Source organism: Symphalangus syndactylus, chromosome 13 (assembly GCF_028878055.3).
Source record: "Symphalangus syndactylus isolate Jambi chromosome 13, NHGRI_mSymSyn1-v2.1_pri, whole genome shotgun sequence".
Lineage (NCBI taxonomy): Eukaryota > Metazoa > Chordata > Mammalia > Primates > Hylobatidae > Symphalangus > Symphalangus syndactylus.
In genome coordinates this window covers 45,171,605-45,187,715 of record NC_072435.2, presented here as the reverse complement: position 1 = coordinate 45,187,715, position 16,111 = coordinate 45,171,605, and the positions used below count along the sequence as shown (strand labels likewise).

General features: G+C 51.8%; 1 protein-coding gene across 29 annotated transcripts in view; it reads left to right on the top strand.

Annotated features, from left to right (window-relative positions):
- SUGP2 (SURP and G-patch domain containing 2) overlaps nt 1-14,900 on the top strand; it is a 40,634-nt gene extending 25,734 nt beyond the window's left edge. For 3 of the 29 annotated variants that reach the window (XR_010115310.1, XR_010115305.1, XR_010115308.1), the window contains exons 7-12: nt 2,576-3,054; nt 5,559-5,620; nt 10,508-10,644; nt 11,303-11,423; nt 12,063-12,155; nt 14,645-14,900. Coding sequence is in view for 15 of the 29 variants with exons in the window: in XM_055237384.2 (XP_055093359.1) it covers nt 2,576-3,054; nt 5,559-5,620; nt 10,508-10,644; nt 11,303-11,423 (799 nt within the window). In the remaining 14 variants the exon portion in view is untranslated. Of the gene's footprint in view, nt 1-2,575; nt 3,055-5,558; nt 5,621-8,237; nt 8,731-10,507; nt 10,645-11,302 lie in introns of those variants that run through there. The other 26 variants (XM_055237384.2, XM_055237390.2, XM_063616192.1 and 23 more) reach the window with 17 other exon arrangements.
- The last annotated feature ends 1,211 nt before the right edge of the window (nt 14,901-16,111 follow it).

The window sequence follows — 16,111 nt, the reverse complement described above, 5'->3', positions numbered from 1 at the left end:
ATGGGATTCAGTGGTGACAGAACATACTCTTTCAACTTGTTTGGGACCTGATTGCACAAGCCAAGCCCTACTCCCCTCCGCAGCCTTGGCTTATGACTGGGTCCTGCACTGAGGTACCACCTGCCTCGTGGGGCACTGACCACCTATAGACGGGAGGCCTGACCAGGCTTACAGTCAGGTTTTACCTTTTACAGGCAGTGGTGGCCTTGGGGAGCTGCTGGGCCCTGTAGACCTCGGGGTTAGGCCTGTCCACTGTGTATGTGGGATTTCCTCTGGCAGGGTTGGATAAGGAGGACAGCTCAGTGCAGGGCAGCTGGGGGCATCCCATCAGTCCTTTTTTCTTTTTCATTTTCTTTTTTTTCAATGAAAAGTACAGTTTAAAGGAGAATTTTGCATTAGCCTGGGTACTTGGGCTGTAGTACTTATTGGGTTTTGGGTGGATTCCTCCCCATCTGTGACAGCCTTTTCTGAGCAGTGTCCTTCAGAGTACTCTGTCCTGTCCTTCCCTGGAGGGAGAGCCCTGGATCCTGACCACGATACTGGGCAAGGTGTTGGACGCTATCCAGCCATGCTTGTAAATGGGCCAAGATGACTTTGTGTTTCTTTTGCCTTTAGAAAAATTTTAATTTTTTTTTTTTTTTTTTTTTTTGAGACGGAGTCTTGCTCTGTCTCCCAGGCTGGAGTGCAGTGGCGCAATCTCGGCTCACTGCAAGCTCCGCCTCCCAGGTTCACGCCATTCTCCTGCCTCAGCCTCTCCCAGTAGCTGGGACTACAGGCGCCCGCCACCAAGCCCGGCTAAAGTTTTTTTTGTATTTTTAGTTGAGACGGGGTTTCACCGTGGTGTTGATCTCCTGACCTCGTGATCCGCCCGCCTCGGCCTCCCAAAGTGCTGGGATTACAAGCGTGAGCCACCGCGCCCGGCGAAAAATTTTAATTCTAATGTGCTCAAGCTCATTGAGTTAATTCATTTTGTAGGTGTGGTTATGTTATAAAGTTGTCATACAATCCGTTTTATTTGTTTTTGAGACAGAATTTCACTCATGTCGCCCAGGCTGGAGTACAGTGGCGCGATCTCGGCTCACTGCAACCTCCGCCTCTCAGGTTCAAGCTATTCTCCTGCCTCAGACTCCCAAGTAGCTGGGATTACAGGTGTCACCCAGCTAATTTTTGTATTTTTAGTAGAGACGGGGTTTCACCACGTTGGCCAGGCTAGTCTTGGACTCCTGACCTCAGGTGATCCACCTGCCTCAGCCTCCCAAAATGTGCTGGGAGGCATGAGCCACCATGCCCGGCCCAGATTCATTTGTTTCTGCTAATATTTAGTTGTGTGTGTGTGTGGTGTGTGTATGTGTGTGTGTCTGTGTGTGTGTGTATGTTTGTTAGCCTGGTATAGTGGCATTTGCCTGTGGTCCTAACTACTTGGGTGGCTGATGTAGGAAGATTTCTTGAGCCCAGGAGTTTGAGGCTGCAGTGAGCTGTGATCATACCACTGCACTCTAGCCTGGACGACAGAGTGAGACCCCATCTCTAAAAATGTATAATAATAAATAATTATAAAGCCGTCCAGCTTTTCCAATACCATTCTTTGAAAGACCCACCCCTTTTTTGCAGTAGTTTGAGAGGTTACCTTAATCGAATGCTGAGTTTCTGGTCTTTCTATTCTGTTCCTTTGGTCTGCCTAATGGACTACTATGCTGTTTAACTCTAGAGGCTTTGGGGCATTTTGTAGTGTTTGGTGTGGCTGGAACCCCTTATGAGTTTTGTTCAGAGTTTTCCCAGATACTCTTACATATTATTTTTCTTTATGAACTTTAGAACCATCTTGCCCTGATTCAGAACAGGATTTTATTGGGATATATTAATATGCTAACTGGGGGGACTTGGCACATTTATGAGGTTGAGTTGCCTTATGAGGGCCATTTTTCCTTTGGTCCAAGTGGACTTTGGTGCTTTCGGTAGTGTTTTAAGTTTCTCATACCAGCCACAGCTTCATAACTGTGGTTACAACTCGAGGTGGCCACCAGACCCCTGAGGCACAGAGAGGCCTCATCTCCACGCCCATGTAGGTGGACTGCAGGCCCCAGAGTGGGAAGTGCTAGGGGTGAGGAGCCTCCTCGGGGGGCACCTCACAGCTCCATGGTGCACATGTTCCAGCAGTAACTGTGAAGCTCCTCCTGGCATCTCTCCATGCTTCTCATACCTGGGAGGAACCAGAGTCAAAATGGGCACACGGAGGCCCAGAGAGGCCAGTGACATAACCAGAAAGGGTGAGATGGGTCTCAGGCCAGATCTCTATTCCAGCATTTTCCCAAGCCCTGCAGACCTTGTTCGTCTGCCTCTCTCCCTTGGAAAGCAGTTAGGCTTCTTGAATTCTAGCTCCTTATTAAGTTACTAGTACTCAAATTTTCTATCATTGAGAGGCTGCACCATCAAGCCATAGCTGCGTAGAGAGCGGTCAGGTTATTCTTTCCCTTGTCCCACCTCCACCTTCCTTGGATCAATCCCAGCAGTTTCAGCCAATAAAAATGTTGAGAGATTCCATCTGGTTACCCAATATATTTCCTCTGTGCCCCAGGTTTCTACATGACCAAAATAGTTCTGCTTTCAAATTCTATCGAAAAAAAGTGTTTGAACTATGTCCATCAATTTGTTTCACGTCATCTCCGCACAACCTTCACACTGGTGGTGGTGACACCGCGGGTTCTCAGGAGAGCCCCGTGGACCTCATGGAAGGGGAAGGAGAGTTTGAAGACGAGCCCCCTCCACGGGAGGCTGAGCTGGAGAGCCCAGAGGTGATGCCTGAGGAGGAGGACGAGGACGATGAGGATGGGGGAGAGGAGGCCCCTGCTCCTGGAGGGGCGGGCAAGTCTGAGGGCAGCACCCCTGCCGACGGCCTTCCCGGCGAGGCTGCCGAGGACGACCTAGCTGGAGCACCTGCCCTGTCACAGGCCTCCTCAGGTACCTGCTTCCCCCGGAAGAGGATCAGCAGCAAGTCATTGAAGGTTGGCATGATTCCAGCTCCCAAGAGAGTGTGTCTCATCCAGGAGCCAAAAGGTGAGTGCCTGCCTGTTGGCACAGCTGCCTCCAGCACAGTTCTTGGTTGGTGGGCTGTGAGAGTTAGAAGAGACAGGTGGAGACATTTTAATCCAAAAGAGTTTTGTGCACCACTCCAAAATGTGAGCCGACACTCATGTTTCCCGGTGGTCTGAAGGCATTGCTCTAAGGACATGTTTCCTTGCTACCCTGTGGCTTCTGGCACTCTACTTGGTGCTGGACATTTCCCTGATTGCCTGGATTCAGGTCAGGGCATCCCCAACTGTGGAGGGGATGGGCCTGGGTCATCTCAGCTGTTTTCCTGCCTGTGACTTTGTCAGCTGGGGGCCCTTCTGAGCCCCTGGAAGGCCCAGGGTGCTGATAAGCTGCTTCATGTCATGACAGTGAGATGGGAACAGAGCAGGGGTGGTCCCAGGCAGTGGTCAGTGGGACCTGCCTCAGCCATGGGAGGCCATCTCCTGCTCTCCTGTGGGGAGGTTCCGGGTTCTTGAGGTATAATTTACCAGCATTGAAACGCACCCTTTTCAAGTGGACCATTTGAGTTTTGTTGACTGTGCAGAGGTGAGAACCCACCAGTACAGCAGAGCTGAAGCCTGTTCCCAGAACGGGTCTCTTGTCCCATTGCAGTCCCCTGCCCGATTCAGCCCCAGCAACCACTGACTGTTTTCCAAGCCCCAGGTATTCTATCTTTCCTAGTCTGTCAGTACATAGAATTGCATCGCATGTGGCCTTTTGATGGGCAGGCTGTGGCCCAGATGACTCCTGTGCCCCCTATGCCCTCCAAGCTGTCTCCCTACAGTCAGGCCTGGACCGTACTTTCACATGGGACTTCTGCTGCAAAACCTATGTGTGAAGTTGTAGTGAATGGTGCCCCATTGTGGGACTGTGTTAAACAGGCACCTGTGTGTTCTGCATCATTCAGACAGTCACATTTACATGTGACAGTGGCCTTATGGTTTTTCCTGCTTTGGAACAGTCCTCATGTTTTGTGTTTGAAAAATGTGGTGTTGCAGTGAAATGCTAACCATTCTACTATAACCCTTACCATCCTTCAAAACTGCTCATGGGGCCGGGCGCCATGGCTCGTGCCTGTAATCCCAGCTTAGTGGGGCTGAGGCAGGAGGATCGCTTGAGCCCAGGAGCTTGAGACCAGCCTGGGCAAGATGGCCAGACCTAATCTTTACAAGAAAAAAATATATTTAATGTAAAAAAAATGAAGTAAATAATTAAATTTGTCATGGATGGCGGGTAGTGTATCAGAGTGCTTGTTATGTATGCTCTTCTTGGGGGTAAGTGGAGTTTTTTATTTCTGCTTTAGAAGCTCTCAGTTCTTTGGGTAGTTGATGAGATAAAACCAGACCTGCGCCAGGTGTGCTGGCTCACACCTGTAATCCCAGCACTCTGGGAGGCCGAGGCGGGAGAATCACCTTTGGTCAGGAGTTTGAGACCAGCCTGACCAACATGGAGATATCCCATCTCTACTAAAAATACAGAATTAGCAAGGCGTGGTGGCGCATGCCTGTAATCCCAACTACTCGGGAGGCTGAGGCAGGAGAATCGCTTGAACCTGGGAGGTGAAGGTTGCGGTGAGCCGAGATCACGCCACTGCGCTCCAGCCTGGGCAACAGGAGTGAAACTGTGTCTCCAAAAAAAAAAAAAAAAACAGATTTGCTAATCTCCCTTTCATAAAAAATAAAATAAAATGATATGATTTGGTCCTCTATATGAGAAGCATGGTTGTTTTTTACTAGAAAGTTTTAGGCAGACTTTAATTCTTTTTTTTTTTTGAGATGGACTCTTGCTCTTGTTGCCCAGGCTGGAGTGCAGTGGTGCAATCTCGGCTCACTGCAACCGCTGCCTCCCGGGTTCAAGTTATTCTCCTGCCTCAGCCTCCTGAATAGCTGGGATTACAGGCGCCCGCCACCACGCCTGGCTAGTTTTTGTACTTTTAGTAGAGATGGGGTTTCGCCATGTTGGCCAGGCTGGTCTCGAACTCCTGACCTCCAGTGATCCACCCATCTTGGCCTCCCAAAGTGATGGGATTATAGGCATGATCCACTGCTCCTGGCCCAGACTTTAATTATTTCCCAGTGAATTAGCTACAGATAAACTAGGAGGGCACAGTATCACAAATAGTTGGTTTGTTGAAGCAAAATATATTTCTGTAGTCATGGAAAATAATCCATGTATTGGATCTTTTGTTATAAATGTGGGGACTCTTAGGTTTGAATAGACTTTCCAAAAGCAAGGCACCCCTCAGTGAACCCTTCACTATGGCCCAAGCTGCCTACCCTGAGCGTGTCCCATCTCTGCTCACTCCAGGGGTCATACATGTTCATTCCTGAGAGGAGCTGGGGCTCAGCAGCTGCCATGCAGAGCCTAAGACACCTTCTGTCATCAGAGAACTGTTAGCCAAAATAGACTGCAAGACCTTCAGTCTCTAAGTAATTTAGGAAAAACACGTGTATGTGTATGTGTATGTGTCTCTTTCTTTTGTCTTCTAGTCCATGAACCAGTTCGAATTGCCTATGACAGGCCTCGGGGTCGTCCCATGTCCAAAAAGAAGGTGAGCGTAATCATTTGTAGTCCTCACTCAAAGTATAGTTGGTTAGAATTTGTTGGAGTTCCAAAGGATGCTGCAGCTTGTGATTAAGCTGTGCTCACATTTCAAACTGAGGTATTAATGTGTAAAACACAACAGAGACTTTTCTCTTGGGAGGGCTTTTGAAAACTGTTTTGGCTTTGTCCAAAGCATAGACTAGTGATTCATCTGTGTAATGGATAGTTGAGATCCCTGGAATGGATGCAGTGGGATTTGAGAGATAAACGAGATAATGTCTTGGCCCTTAAGAAGTTCAAGCTAGGCCGGGCATGGTGGCTCACGCCTGTAATCCCAACACTTTGGGAGTCAGGGGCAGGTGGATCACGAGGTCAGGAGATCGAGACCATCCTGGCTAACACGATGAAACCCCCGTCCGTACTAAAAATACAAAAAATTAGCCAGGCGTGGTGGCGGACGCCTGTAGTCCCAGCCACTCGGGAGGCTGAGGCAGGAGAATGGCGTGAACCTGGGAGGCAGAGCTTGCAGTGAGCCGAGATCACGCCACTGCACTCCAGCCTGGCCGACAGAGCGAGACTCCGTCTCAAAAAAAAAAAACAAAAAACAAGTTCAAGCTAAGGCCGATTGGGTGGCTTACACCTGTGATCCCAGCAGTTTAGGAGGCCAAAGTGGGCAGATTGCTTGAGCCCAAGAGTTTAAGACCAGCCTGGGCAATAGGCAAAACCCTGTCTCTGCAAAAAATACAAAAATTAGTTGGGCATGGTGGCGCATGCCTGTAGTCCCAGCTACTCTGGAGGCTGAGGTGGAAGGATCATTTGGGCCTGAGAGGTCGTGGCTGCAGTGAGCTGACTGCACCACTGCACCCCAGCTTGGGCAACAGACTGAGAGCCTGTCTCAAAAAAAAAAAAAAGTTCAAGTTGTCCAGGTGCACTGATTCACGCCTGTAATCCCAGTGCTTTGGGAGGCCGAGACGGGGATCACTTGAGCCCAGGAGTTTGAGGCCAGCCTGGGCAACATAGTGAGACCTATGTCTCCTTAAAAAATAAAACATAAAAACTTTCAAGCTTAGTAGACTGGAAGGGTGGTGAAGAGAGTGCACTAATCTGCCAGTAAACAGAGCATGGTGTGTGCGGTCAGCACCTCCTATGTGCCAGGTCCCGACTCTCCACCTGGAGGCAGCAGCAAGCAGGGCCAACAGTGAAAGAGAAATGGATGAGGCAGTCCTGGGGATGCTGTGGGCAAAGAGAAGCAGGTCAAAGAGAGGGAGAATAAGGTGGGGTCGAGGGGATACCACTGAATTGGGAAAGCCAAGGGAGGTCTCTCTTGCAGATGACGTTGGCACAAGCCTGGAAAGAGCTGAGGAGAAACAGTGTAGAGATTTGAGAAGGGCACAGCCTCGGTAGAGAGGCTGGGGCAGCAAGAGGCCTTTGTGGCAGCAGAGGAATCCAGGGGGTGGTCACATAGGACCTCAACAGATGTTAACACTGTGGTCCTTTCTCAGGGAAGGGAGGGTCCCTCTGGGACCTGTAGTGGACGTGGCCACTAGGGTGGAGAGCAGCCTATGGGTGGGAACCAGGAAGAGGTTCAAACTTAAGACAGTTGGACCAGGGCGTGAGGAGCAATGAGAAGGGGTGAAGATGGAGTGGGTGACACCTGCTTGTGGGCTGGGTGTGCAAAAGCCAGGAGTCCAGGTGACCCCAGGGTAGTCAGCTTGGGCAGAAGAGGGACAGAACTGCCATTCACTGACCTGGAGCCAGGTTATGGAAAGGGGGCAGGTACACTCCAGATGGCCTGGGGGACACAGTGCTGGGGGCGAGCAGGGTCACCTGGGACACATATGGAGAGACTTCACCAGTCTTTCATGGTCAGGGAGGAGGGCGGGGAGCCAGGCGAGGTCGCTCTGCTGGTGTCAGGCAGTGCAATGTTGCTTCCAACCCCTTCCGAGTGACCTAGGTCAGTCTGACCCCAATTATGGCAGGAAGGAGGGACATTCCCGAGTCCAGAGCTCATAGTCCTTACTGATGTGTCAGGTTTTAGGCTGAGCTGGCATCTGGTGCCCCTTTGTGTGGCCTGGATAAGGGCACGGCCAGATGAGGGCACAGCAGGGCCTTGGTGTCAGGCACAGCTGTACTCTAGCTCAGTCCTGCCACCGAGTAGTTTTGTAACCTTGGCGTGTAACCCCCAAGCCACGGGTTTGTCTGTAAAATGGGATGGCCACACCTACCCAGCAGGTAGGAGGTACAGTGAGGATTAAACTGAACGCGATTCCTGGTGGGTGTCCTGCACATGCTGCTGTCTCCTTGGGACTCTGCACCTGTCCTCCTTTCTGCCAGTGACTGTGGGTGGAAGGGAGGCCGTGGTGGCTGCAGCTCTCCTCTGCACACCTCCACCTCACCCACAGGGCTTGGCTTTCCTCCAGCTGTCCAGGAAACCACCATCATGATTGTTAAACACAGATTTGAACATTCACGAAGAAACTTCCAGGCTGAGCCAACCCCTCTTCCTCCCGCTGCACCTCCAAGCAGCCTTCCTGAAAGGGAAAAGAGTGCAGACCTGCCCTCTGGGGACCCCTGTGCCCCGCCATGACCAGCCTTTCCCCTTCCTTCCCTGCCCGTCATCCCAGGGCCCAGGTCGTGCACAGCTCCCAGGAGGGCCTGACGGATGCCCCGTTTCTCATCTCAGCCGGTGGGTTCTGTCACCTCTTTTCTCCAGGCCACTTTCTCATGGCAAGGGGCCTCCCAGTGTAGCAGGTCCTGTCTGGTGTCCCCTGGCTTGCAGGGGTGTCTCTTCACTGTTTGTGCCCCTCTTCCTGTCCCAGCCCATAGCATAGCTCCTCCCTTCATACCTCCCCTCCTTAACTACCCTGCAGAGAAACTTCTGCCCACACCGCCTCATCAAGACCACTTCATGCTATTATGGAGGGGCCGCCTGCATCCAGTAACCCACACACGCACACAAGATAACACACATGTATACGCATATGCACACACACATGCATACACACACACACACAGCTACTTTATATAATACCCTCGGAGATGCCTCTGAAGAGAACAAAGGGAATTTCCCTCTGTCTTTGAAGGTCCAAGTCTAAGCCTGTTGAAATGAACTGACAATAAGAAGATTAACAGGATAAAAAAAGGTATGCAGTCCAGGTGCGGTGGCTTACACCTGTAATCCCGGAACTTTGGAAGGCCAAGGCAGGAGGATCACTTGAGCCCAGGAGTTCAAGACTGCAGTGAGCCATGATGGGGCCACCGCACTCCAGCCTGGGTGATAGAGCAAGATCCTGTCTCGAAACAAAAAAGTTATACATATTTATTCATGTGCATAAGCACAAGAGCCATATAAAACATTATGAAAACTCAAAGAAGGGCCAGGTGGTTGAAGCTGAAATACCTCTTCGTAGGGGAGAGGGCAGATGGGAGGCTGTAGGTAACTTTAGAGGGGAAGCAGATGATTTTAGGAGAGATGAATGAAGGCAGGCATCATCTTGTGAACGATCCTCATTGAGAATTGAATGAGACTAGAGAACAGCCAGTGGTCTGGGCTCTAGGTGTGGTGTTTAATGTTCCATCTCTTCCTGTGTGACAGGAGTTTTCAACTCTGGTTAATGACATTTCAGGGAAGGGATCCAAGGTCCTTGTGTTCTTCTTTGGCAAGTCCAGTTTCTAGATAGATAGGGAACTTGAAGAAAACAGCTTCCTCCTGTGCTTTGGGAGGGACCTTGAGGCTGCTGCTTTAGTCTCACCTGTCAAAGTGCTGTAATTCAGGGTATCTGTTTCTTTATTTTTTTATTTTTATTTTTATTTTTTGAGACGGAGTCTCCCTTTGTCGCCAAGGCTGGAGTGCAATGGCACGATCTCAGCTCACTGCAACCTCTGCCTCCCAGGTTCAAGCGATTCTTGTGCCTCCGCCTCCCAAGTAGCTGGGATTACAGGTGCCACCATGCCTGGCTAATTTTTGTATTTTAGTAGAGACGGGGTTTTGCCACGTTGGCCAGGCTGGTCTCGAACTCCTGACCTCAAGTGATCCACCCACCTCGGCCTCCCAAAGTGCTGAGATTACAGGCATGAGCCACCACGCCCAGCCCACCCACACAAGTTGACTCGTGAAGAGCCAAGGAATACATGGCAAGGTCTTGGACTGCCCAGCTGGGCTCTGTCACACAGCAGTGTGTCATGAATATTCATGAGTGAATAGAAATTCCTTCTGCTACAGCCCTGCAGGCTCCTCCTCCAGAGGCCCCAGGGCCCTGTCTGTCCCCAGATCTCCATCTAGTGGCCCAGAGATTGCTGCACTTCCCCACAAGCCACAGGAGCAATCACAGCTGTACTAGCTCTCAGTGAGGTCTACTCTGTGCTAGACACAGACCCCAGTGTCCAAGTAGAACTCAGTCCCGAGGACAGACAGACAACGCAGCCAGGGAGTGAATGAAGCACTGGGGGAGGGGTATGTTGGGGTGGTTCAGGGAGGGTGCTGCCAGCCAGTTCTCACCCACTATCTGGCCCCCATCCTGCCTCCAGGCCTGTGCCCTGTGGCCATCACAGGGCCACTCTTCTTTATCCAGGGCTCTGCTGAGGGCCTTCCTACTGACTCCTTGACCCCGGGACTGGCTGTTGCCTTACCCAGTTTTCCTCACAGTCTTGGCACCAGGGTTATAGTGGTAGCTGAGAGGCAGGACTGACCTCAGGCCAGTGACCTCTGACTTAGAAGTTACATCCCACCTAGGCATGTTGTAGAGAACTGGGAAAGTGACTGGAGCTTGAGCCTGAGCATCTGGGGAGTCAGGAGGGCATTTGGGGGTGAGGGGCTCCAGGCACAGCCTAGGACAGACCCTTCATCCAGGCACCTCCCTGTGGCCCACATGCCTGGACTCTCCTCTCTCCTCAGAAACCCAAGGACTTGGACTTCGCCCAGCAGAAGCTGACCGATAAGAACCTGGGCTTCCAGATGCTGCAGAAGATGGGCTGGAAGGAGGGCCATGGCCTGGGCTCCCTCGGAAAGGGCATCCGGGAGCCGGTCAGCGTGTACGCAGCAGGCAGCCTGGGGTGGGAGTGGGTGGGGCCTCAGTCCTCCACCTGCAGCCTGATGCTTGGCGCCCTCACAGCCAAGATGGCTTACAGCTGGCAGTTGATTTTTGTTTTTTAAACAAAAGGCATCTTCAGATGAGAAGCTGATCATTTACATGTGCAGGTGTTTACAGAGCTCCTTTCTGTCCTGGTGTAGATTTTTTAACCAGCTTGTTGGCCCTGGTCATTTTGGCCAAATTTGTTACCATCATAAAAGCTAAGTGGTATTTCTGTGTAGTATCGGCCTGGAACCACTTTCCCATTCCCGGGAACCCATAGCCGGGCCAGCCAGGGTCCCAAACACAGGCCCAAAGTTTATTAAACCCCGATCATAACATCAGCAGGCATTTCATTTAATACTGAGCTTAGTCCCTGCTGGGTAAGGCATTCTGAGGTAACCAGGGCCCTCTGGGCACCCCCTCAAAAGCCAGCTCTTCTTCGAGGGTGAGTACTCCTTGTTTCCACTGTGAGTTGCGTCTTGATTTTCCCTTTCTTTGATGTCTCAGTGTGTGTCCCAAACACCTGCATCTCATGGACTATTTGTGCCCATGCCCAGTTCCTGGCATGCCAGGCCCTGGGCTCAGGTGCACAACTGACTCTCTTTTTCACTCCCTAGGGGAACCCCCTCAGAAGGGGAAGGGTTGGGTGCTGACGGGCAGGAGCACAAAGAAGACACATTCGACGTGTTCCGACAGAGGATGATGCAGATGTACAGACACAAGCGGGCCAACAAATAGGTATGTTCACAGGCCAGTGCGTAAGGCCATCTGCCCTCGCCGGCGTGCTGTTATGCAGAGAGATTTCCCCCAACAAAGTTGATGTTCCCTGCTCCCCCAAAAATGCTACACACAAAAAAATCACAAAATTCTGTGAGGGAAACAAAAGGGTCTCTGGATGTGGATATGCCCCATTCTTACTTTCCAGGTTTGCTGAAGGAGCAAACCTCATGCTGGCCAAGGGCAGCTGTGCATGGCCTGCCTGGCGCCCCGGCTGTGAGCCCGTCAAGGCCTCCGGGCTGGCCTCTGTGGATGTGTGTGTGGAAATAGGCCACACCTGTCTCTTCTCTTGCTCAAGTTTTCTCTCACAGATGACAGCCACCTACCACATAACATGACCAGCAAACAGACTGTTCCTAGTCCAGAGGGCATTGCCGTCATGCAAGTGGAAGGGCGACTATGACAGCCACCGCCACAGAGGATGGCAGTTGGCTGTGTCCCTTTGTGAGGGTCTTCAAATCCTTTTCCTTCTGCAGGGCCTTGGGCCTGTAAATATCCTCATCTTTCTACTCTTTTTTTTTTTTTTTTTTTTCTTTTTAGTTGCCCCTCTCACCTAATTTCCACCTCAGTTTTGAACAAAATCGTTCTCTTCCTGAATAGATCAAAACCACTGATGTGAAAGATAAGCCTTGAAGCAGCAATTGCCCTTAAAACATCATCCCTGCCCTGGATCGGCCTGGAGCCAGTGCCCAAGTACGGTTTGGTGTGTACATGAAAACAAACGTCTCTGCAGTCTCTGGGGCGGAGGTTTCGCTGGCTTTTCTTTCTCTCAAAGAAAAAAACATGCACCATTTTCAATGTGCTTTTGCCTCTCCTCTCTGTTCACATGCTTTTAGCAGCAAGTCCCCTCCAAATCTGTCTTGGTTCCCCTTCAGAAGGTGGCGCTGCCCCCAAAAGGCACCTCAGCCTGTGAGTGCTGAGGAACCAGCTCCTCTGGCTGGTTTTCCAGTTGGACTGGCCATTGCTCTCCAGAAGTGCTCTGTTAGCAAACGTGATGTGGAAACGATCACAGATGGTGTTTTCTCGTTGTTCGCCAGAATTTATACGGGGGAGACAAATCGGTAATTACCAAGTCTGCGCTCGGGTACCAAAGCTCTGAAGCTCTCTGAACAGTTGCCATACTTGAGTTGATGAATGTGTTATTCATGGTGTCTAATCTCTTCAATGCATCTTGAGAGACTTAATGAAATTTTAGCAACAGTATAGAATAGCTCTATCGGGTGGGGAGTGATCATAAAACAGATGAAATCGGCCCCAGGTTTACATGTCTCTTTAGAATCCACAGTGTAAGCAAACTACAGTTACAAAGGGACGGGGGTTGTAAACCCTCTGAGACTCTGCACTTTTCGCACGTATGGCATCGTCAAGTGCTGTCTTATTACAGCCTTTGTAAGGAGAGGCAGGCTCCTCCTGGGGTGGGCTCTGCAGCTGCTCTATTTCCAGGCATGTGATCGCCGCTGCTCTCCAGATTCCCCAGCACTCCGCTGCGTGTAACTCCACTCAATTCTCCACTCATCCTTCCTTGTGAAGCAGGAGCGTTGAAGTTTAAAGTATGGGCAAAAATCTGGAAAACTTAGGATCCCCCTGACACCCCAGGATTAGGGGACACAGCAGTGGCTAGGGCATCAGCCACAGAACTGAGTGGGAAATGCCACTTGTATTGGCTGTAAAGAAATCCTGGCTTTGGGCCAGACGCAATGGCTCAAGCCTGTAATCCCAGCACTTTAGGAGGCTGAGGTGGGTGGATCACCTGAGGTCAGGAGTTTGAGGCCAGCCTGGCCAACATGGTGTAACCCCGTCTCTACTAAAAATACAAAAAAATTAGCTAGGTGTGGTAGCAGGCACCTGTAATCCCAGCTACTCAGGAGGCTGAGGCAGGAGAATCACTTGAACCAGGGAGGCAGAGGTTGCAGTGAGCTGAGATCATGCCACTGCACTCCAGCCTGGGTGACAGAGCAAGACTCCATCTCCAAAAAAAAGGCCAGGCGTGGTGGCTCATGCCTGTAATTCCAGCACTTTGGGAGGCCGAGGCAGGTGGATTACGAGGTCAAGAGATCGAGACCATCCTGGCCAACATGGTGAAACCCTGTTTCTACTAAAAATGCAAAAAAATAGCTGGGCGTGGTGGCGGGCACCTGTAGTCCCAGCTACTCAGGAGGCTGAGGCAGGAGAATCACTTGAACCCAGGAGGTGGAGGTTGCAGTGAGCTGAGATTGTGCCACTGCACTCCAGCCTGGCAACAGAGCGAGACTCTGTCTCAAAAAAAAAAAAAAAAAAAAAAAAAATCCTGGCTTTCTTTAAGCCACAGACTTCCTAGACTGTGGTCCCAGCTCCTTATCTGCCTGGTCCCTGTCACCTTGCAGTGCCACCACCCCCAGGGGCTCTGCTTGCTTCCAGTGGCTTCTGTAGCTTTGGCAACTGGCCAATCTTTATGGCAGTAGAGGTGCCAGCATGGAGGATGGGGCTTGGGTTTATAACCCAACCCTCGAACGAACCAGCCTGTGGGGGCCTGGAGTGGAGCTGGTTTGGGGGAACTACAGGTGTGGGGGGTTCATCTTCTCCTTTCTCCTTCTCCTTTCCTGACCCCTCCGACAGCTTCCATGTTGGCCGTGGGTCAGGTGAATGGATGGAGCTCCGAGTGGGGCTCAGCCCATTGGCCCGAGCGAGGCGCACACACCTGCAGCGTGGATCAAGCACGTTCTCTCCAGCATCGCCCTGACCATTCCATGTGCTTTGTCCTAGCATGTTCATTCTTGACTTTCTCCACTTCATTTTACTAAAAAGTTAAATGCTTTAGGAATTTGTGGCGTGTGGCCACTGACCGCCCCCCACCTCCTGGCGCTCCTCCAAGTTTAAGCTGAGATGGTCTGTGAGTCCTTGGCAGGGGTCAAAGGGCACACCTCCTTGAACCTAGAAAGCCCCCTACACTCAGAGGACGCCTCTCCTGTGGATTCAGCGCTGGGGCAGTGAAGGTGTCGGGAGCCAGCAGAGCATGGTGCGTGCTGCCAGCTGCCGGCCAGCCGGGATAGAGATGCCACTGGCCCTCCGTGCCCCCAGCCCCTCCCTCTTAACCGAGGCTGCCCTTGCTCTCTGCAGAGGCCGCTCTGCAGGATCCTCGTGTCGCGCGTGATGTGTGGTGGCACAGCCGTGTCAAAGTCACAGTGTCTTTTCTGTCGTTCTAGTTCCAGGGTCACCCCCAAGAGGACAACAGGCATCTGGAAGTGCTCTCTCGCCACTCTGGGTGCTTACTGTCTCTGGCTTGTTTCCATCACTGGAAATCACTTAGAGAATTGTAGTGTTTTTGGTCCTTGATAAAGCCTAGAAGACATTTGTGATGTTACAAAATGGAAGTTTTCTTTTGTTTCTGTTTTTTAAGATCTAAGAAGTTGTGAATGTTGTTAATCATTTAGCCGTTGCAATAAATGTAGAGGAAATGCAGTGTGCCGGGGTCTCCATGGCTGTGTTTTTAAAATCAGATCCGTCACCAGTGCACACAGATGGGAGTGCAGTGTGGAACCAGATTCCCAGGACGTGCCCTCCGCCGGCGTGGTGCTCCTCCCTCGGGCTCCTCCTGACTGGCTCGCCCCACCTGAGGGACGTTGTGACACTGTCAGCAGGAAAGCCTGGAAGATGCCAGAGAGCAGGAAGGGACCAAGCACCCACCAGAGGGAGGGCGATTCCCTTCTGGGGAGGCTGGGGAGGGTAATCGGTACCACCGAGTACAGAAGCTGCCTTTGAAGGGTGTCAGGGCAGTGGGAGCCGTGCCCCTCTGCCTACGACTCACCTGTCCCCACAGGGCTTTGCCCCATCATCCCAGGGCTGAGGTTCCCGCTGCCAGTGTAAAAGCAGAGCCTGCCTGGGCCTCCCTCTGACTGTGGAGCTGCCTCTCTGTCATCTTCACACTCCCTACCATCGCTGGGTGCTGCCAGCCTGCCCATGGTTCCTCTGTCAACAGCCTCTTGGCCCTCCAGGTGAGGAGGGGTGTGCAGAGGGCACAGCAGAGACCAAGGCAGCACCCAGGGGGCCTGCAGGGGCCTCTGCCTGACCAGGGCGAGGAGGGGAGGAGCCAGACTGCAGGAAGGGGGAAGGCACTGTGCCCAGGGCAGGTGATGCTCATGTAGGAAGGTCCCTGTGGGCAGCTTAGCAGGAGCCTTGAGATAGAGCCCTTAGGAAGCTGAGGCAGGACCCCCAGCCTCACTTCTCCCGTGCCCCGGAGGAAGCTATTGCCAGCCAAGACCCTCACCCTGCCTTCATCTTAGCGATGTCTAACCACTAGCTTCAGTGGCACTCCCTGAGAAAGGCCGGAGCCTGCAGGGAAAATGTGGGGCTCACCTGCAGCGGGTGAGGAACCACCAGGAATTTCTCTTCAGTAGCAGAATCCTTCTTCCCCTAGTTCCTCTTAATACCACCCTGAGGCCGGTCAGGGTGTCTTAGGAGGACAGGAGGAGTGGTCTCCAGCCTAGGATGCCTGTCCTGGCGTTGACCCCAGGCAGGTCACTTGATCTCAGGCCTCAGTTTCCCCTCTGCAGACTGGGAAGGATCTCATTTGGAAGGTAAAATCTCCCCTGCTGCCTTGTACTAGGTTGGTGCAAAAGTAATGGCAAAACCTGCAATTACTTTTCCACCAACCTAATAATTTAGGACTAAGT